Here is a 4960-nt window from a genome sequence, read left to right on the forward strand (position 1 = left end):
GGGGAGATAGTTGGAACGGCAGTGAGGTTAAGACGTCGTGTAGGGAGGTGAAAGCCACGCTTACCACGAGTGCACATAACATGATCATTGACTAGAGGTATGATAGGACCGACTTTAGATGGAAGAGGCGGTGTGGAGGAAGAAGTGGAGGATGGAGAAGCAGTATTTGGGGATATAGGCGTGGGAGGTGAGGAAGCTGCTGTCAAATAAGGAGTGGTGGGCGTGGAAGGTTGTGGTGAAGGAGAAGTGGGCGGTGTGGAAGGCTGCTGTGGTGGTGATTGTTGCTCCGGGACAATAGGGGTAGGAGCTAGACGAGGGAGGAGAGGAGATGAAGAACGAACAGAGGGAGGTTGGGTGGTAGAGGATGTTTGTGTGGCAGCGTAGGGAAAAGTATATTCGTCAAAGACGACGTGACGAGAAATAATGACACGACCGAAGGAGGGATCAAAGCAGCGAGAGCCCTTATGATCATCGGAGAGACCAAGATAAATGCAGGGTAAAGAGCGAGGTTCTAGCTTATGAGAAGTTGTAGAAGTGATGTTGGAAAAACAGAGACAACCAAAAACGCGAAGAGAAAGATAGTCGGGATGGGAAAGAAAGAGGGATTGAAAGGGAGTGTAGAGAGGACATGTTTTAGTTGGTCTAATATTGAGAAGAAGTGTGGCAGTGCGTAATGCTTCAACCCAAAAACGGGGAGGAAGAGAAGCTTGAATAAGCAAGGTGCGAAGAATATCATTGATGGAACGAAGAGATCGTTCTGCTTTGCCATTTTGAGGAGATGTATAGGGGCAAGAAAAGCGAAGAAGGATGCCGTGAGAAAGAAAGAAAGTGCGATTGCGAGTATTATCAAATTCACGTCCATTGTCACATTGAATAAAGCGTATGGGAAGACCAAAGTGGGTGAGAACATACTGACGAAAATTGAGAAAAATTGGGTGTACATCGGACTTGGCTCAGAGAGGAAAGGTCCAAATATAATGGGAATAATCATCAAGAATTACAAGATAGTATTTGTAACCAGAAACACTAGGAATTGGAGATGTCCATAGATCACAATGTAGCAATTCAAAAGGAAAAGTACTAATAGTAGAGGATGTACCAAAAGGTAATCTAACATGTTTGCCACATTGACAGGCATTACAAAGAGAGGAATCATGAGGGACACTAGAACTAGGGATACTAAATTCCTATAACAATGATGACAGTGTAGCTTTATTAGGATGGCCAAGCCGACGATGCCATAGATGAACTGATGCAAGCATGGCGCGAGGAGTGGAAGTGGGGGCGCCATGAAGTGGATAAAGATCACCGGTGCTATTGTACCGAGCTAGAACCTCACCTGTTGTCAGATCCTTCATAGATAAACCAAAAGGGTCAAATGCCACAATAACTTGATTATCAATGGTAAACTGACGAACAGAGATAAGATTAGTAATTAAGGATGGAACTACAAGAATATTACGTAAGAGAATTTTTTTGGAAGAATAGGGGATGTAAGAATCACCGGTGCAAGAAACAGGAATAGTAGAACCATCACCAATGGTAATGGAAGAAAAAGAAGAAGGGAAACAAGCTGACAAAAAATTCAGAGTTGAAGACATATGCGTAGATGCACCAGAATCGAAAATCCAATCCGTACCTTCGTTGTTGAGGGTGAAATTGTTCATGGCGGCGATAAAAGCAGCCTGATCCCAGCTTGGCGATGTTGTCGTAGGAGAGGGAGCAGGCATGTTCATTGGTGCATGCTGCCCGTATGCGTACGGTGACGGAGCCGAAGGAGCACCAGGCGCATAGGGAACCAGGGCGTAGCCGGGCGGAATCATGGGGGCGCCGGACGTGGTCGGTGTAGTAGTGGCGGTGTAGACGTGAGCCGGCGATCGGGGTCCGAGGAGACCAGGTGAGCCGGTGGCAGGACGATGGCCCGGGCTCCAGGCGCCCGTGTATGCTGGAGGAGCGCCGTAAGGAGATGGAGCAGACCAAGGCATGGGCCACGCCTGAACCAGCCCGGTCCAGGGATCTTGCTGCTGGTGCCATGCCATTGGAGTAGATGCCGTTGGAGTAGAGGCCGGTGTAGACGATGATGATGCCGAGGAGCTGGCCGAGCGAGGCTGGGGCGGCCGGTAGACGGGATTCTTCCCGCGGTAGTTAGGGCTCGGGCGCCAGCCTGGAGGTGGCTGGACAGGGGCCGCCGACGGAGTGGATGGAGCTGGCGCCGAAGACTTGGTGGTGGCGTGAAACACTTGCGGACGAGTGGCCTTGCGAGCTTGATTCTGAGCCTCGAGCTGAAGGAGAGAGCGCACCTCGCCGAAGGACGGGTAGGGCCGCAACATGGGGATGAAGGCCACCTGTTTCTCGAATTGCTCGCCAAGACCAACGAGAAGAGCGTTTATAAGAACGCGGTCGTCGACGTGATCGCCAAGTTGCCGGAGTTCATCACCGATCGACTTGATCCGCTGGCAGAAGACGGTGACCGGGGAGTCTCCTTGGGTGATGTTGCGGAGCTCGGTGTGAAGAGCGTTGATGCGGGCGTCGGAGTTGTCTTGAAACAGTTGTTGGAGGGCGGCCCAAAGATCGGCTGCGGTGGCGTCGTCGTTGGAGACAAGATTGAAAAGCTCGGTGGAGATCCGAGTATAAATCCATTGGATGATCGTAAGATCGTCCTTCACCCAACGAGGACTGGCAGGCTGCGGGACAGAGGATGGATGAATATGGTGGCGTAGACCGCAGCGGCCAGGGTGGATGTGGAAGAGATGGCGCCAATGGTAGTAATTGTGGGCAGCCAGATCAAGCGAGATGGGTATGAACGGCGCAACATCGGCAATTGTATCTGCTAGAGAGATTGTTGGTGGCGGAATGGCATATTGGTGGTGGGTAAGGGAACTAGGGTTGGAGGAGGAAGAGGAGGCAGAAGGCGATCTGGCGGCGTTGAACTCGGCCGCGGTAAAGAGAGGCCGCGCCGGGAGAGGTGGAGGGGCCGGCGGAGAGGCCATGAGGAAGGGATAACCTAGGCGACAGATACCATGAAGAGTATTGAATTCTGAATATGTATTAGGGCCTCAAAGGGCTGTTTATATAAGTTACAAAACTTGGGGGCCAAGGATAGTAGAGATAGATTACAATTTGAATTACCAAATATACAAACCGAAGATATACTCTAATACTCCGCAGCTGGACAACACGACTGCACAAACTGCAAGCTTGGGGTGATGGAGTGCAGCACTGCTGCTAGTGCTCGTGCTGCATTTCTGTCGAGAAGGCGTGCAAACTGCAAACTGCAGCCACCGGAAAGCTTTGGTATGGTACAACAAACACCACTTCTGTGAATGAATGATCAGACTCAAAGTAACCAAGCAACCAGCTTACCAGCAACCACCAATTTCTGCAAAACGTTTGTTGAACTGGATGGATCCAGAGAATACACAGTCATTGAAAAAAAAAAAAAAAAATCGTATCAGTTCATGCAGGCTAAGCGTCAAAGAATATAAGCGCCGACAGTTCAAGAGAGGTTCCACTTTGGTTCACAGGGCGACCTCTTGCGATATGGAGCATGCCCAATCATGGAAGAAGACATTATGTCTCCATCTTGAAACCAGTTAAACCATATTTAATCATGTTGAAACTGGCTAAACAACAACGTTTCATGTCAGCCAGACTGGTTGAGAACAAGACGATCACCATCCAAGAATGACAAGATCTCCATTATTTTGGTCCAACTGATCCCAAGGACAGGTATTAGAAAGCTATAGCATCACCAAACTCGCGAGTGAGACGTTCTCAGTCAAGTGATGGGCAAAAGAAAGAGAAGCATGCTTTAATCTGTTTATTTTCGCTACAAGATATTGCTATTCTATATCACGTCGTTTGAAAGATGATGAACTCGAGATTTACTGAAAGCAGAAAGGAGAATAGTACTTGGCCTTCACTGGCAATAGCAAGATATGAAGACTCCTTGCTACTCCCTCCGTTCCTAAATATTTGTCTTTCTAGAGATTTCAACAAGTGACTACATACGGAGCAAAATGAGTGAATCTACACTCTAAAATATGTCTACATACATCCATATGTTGTGTCCATTTGAAATGCCTAGAAAGACAAGTATTTTGGAACGGAGGGAGTACAAGATAATCGTCAGAGTAGCAAATACTGACTCGAAATCTAATATATAAAGCCTCCTAGAGTACCCGCCATTCTGGGGCATTCGCGTCGCGCGGTGAACGTCGTTCGCTCGATCCACCACCACTGTAGCGTTTTACGGTGCTGTCTATAATCTAACCGTCTGTTTTCTCGCACGTTATTGTTTCATGCTCCAGTGAATGACGGGTAGGCCTTCTTTACCCACGGGCCCAGCGTGGTGGTGCGTCTCGCGCGTAGCCTGCGTGAAAAAAGAAAGGCTCTGCAGCGAGCGTGGGGTTCGCACGGTGAAACCCTAGCCACCAATCGCTCGCGTCTTTGACCCACCAATCGCTCCCTTCTTGAGCTCCGCTTCCTGTTCCCCAATTCTCTCCGCCGCCACTGCGCCGCCTCGTCCTCCCCTGACCTCGGAGCCCAGCGTATGGTCGCCGTCGCCGCTTGCGTAGTTCTTCCCGCAGCCTCCTGCAGGACGATGCCTCCCCATCCTCCATCAGCCACCGCTGTGGGCTGTGGTTCTGGACCGGTCACAGGTCGCTGCTCAGGAGCAGAGGAGGACGGCAGGGAGGGAGAAGGAGCACAGGAGGACGGCACTGGGGGAAGGAGCAGCGAGGCCGGAGGCCGAGATGGCGCTCGCGTCATGTGTCGGACGCTGCTCGTCGGCCCTCGTTGTCGTCCTCAATCTAGGTTGCCCATCTGCGTCTCATCTTCTTCTTTGAAATTAACCTTAGTTTTTTGATGATCTGATTTCAATTGTTGGTTTATCGTTTTTCTAAGCATGATGTGTGAAGGTCTGAGACAAAAAAGAAGAGGAAGAATTTTGACGAAGAGT

At 49.8% G+C, this 4960-nt stretch overlaps 1 protein-coding gene across 4 annotated transcripts in view; it reads right to left on the reverse strand.

Moving 5' to 3' along the window:
- Nucleotides 1–948: 948 nt before the first annotated feature.
- The window catches only part of LOC119291263, a 10224-nt gene continuing 6212 nt past the window's right edge, over nucleotides 949–4960 (reverse strand). For 2 of the 4 annotated variants that reach the window (XM_037569996.1, XM_037569995.1), the window contains 2 exons: nucleotides 3364–3398; nucleotides 3016–3272 (listed from right to left, as the gene is read on the reverse strand). In XM_037569996.1, coding sequence (XP_037425893.1) covers nucleotides 3155–3272; nucleotides 3364–3398 — 153 coding nt within the window. In that variant the 3' untranslated portion in view covers nucleotides 3016–3154. Of the gene's footprint in view, nucleotides 3399–4960 lie in introns of all 4 variants that reach the window. The other 2 variants (XM_037569992.1, XM_037569994.1) reach the window with 2 other exon arrangements.

The sequence above is a fragment of the Triticum dicoccoides genome, chromosome 4B (assembly GCF_002162155.2).
Source record: "Triticum dicoccoides isolate Atlit2015 ecotype Zavitan chromosome 4B, WEW_v2.0, whole genome shotgun sequence".
NCBI lineage: Eukaryota > Viridiplantae > Streptophyta > Magnoliopsida > Poales > Poaceae > Triticum > Triticum dicoccoides.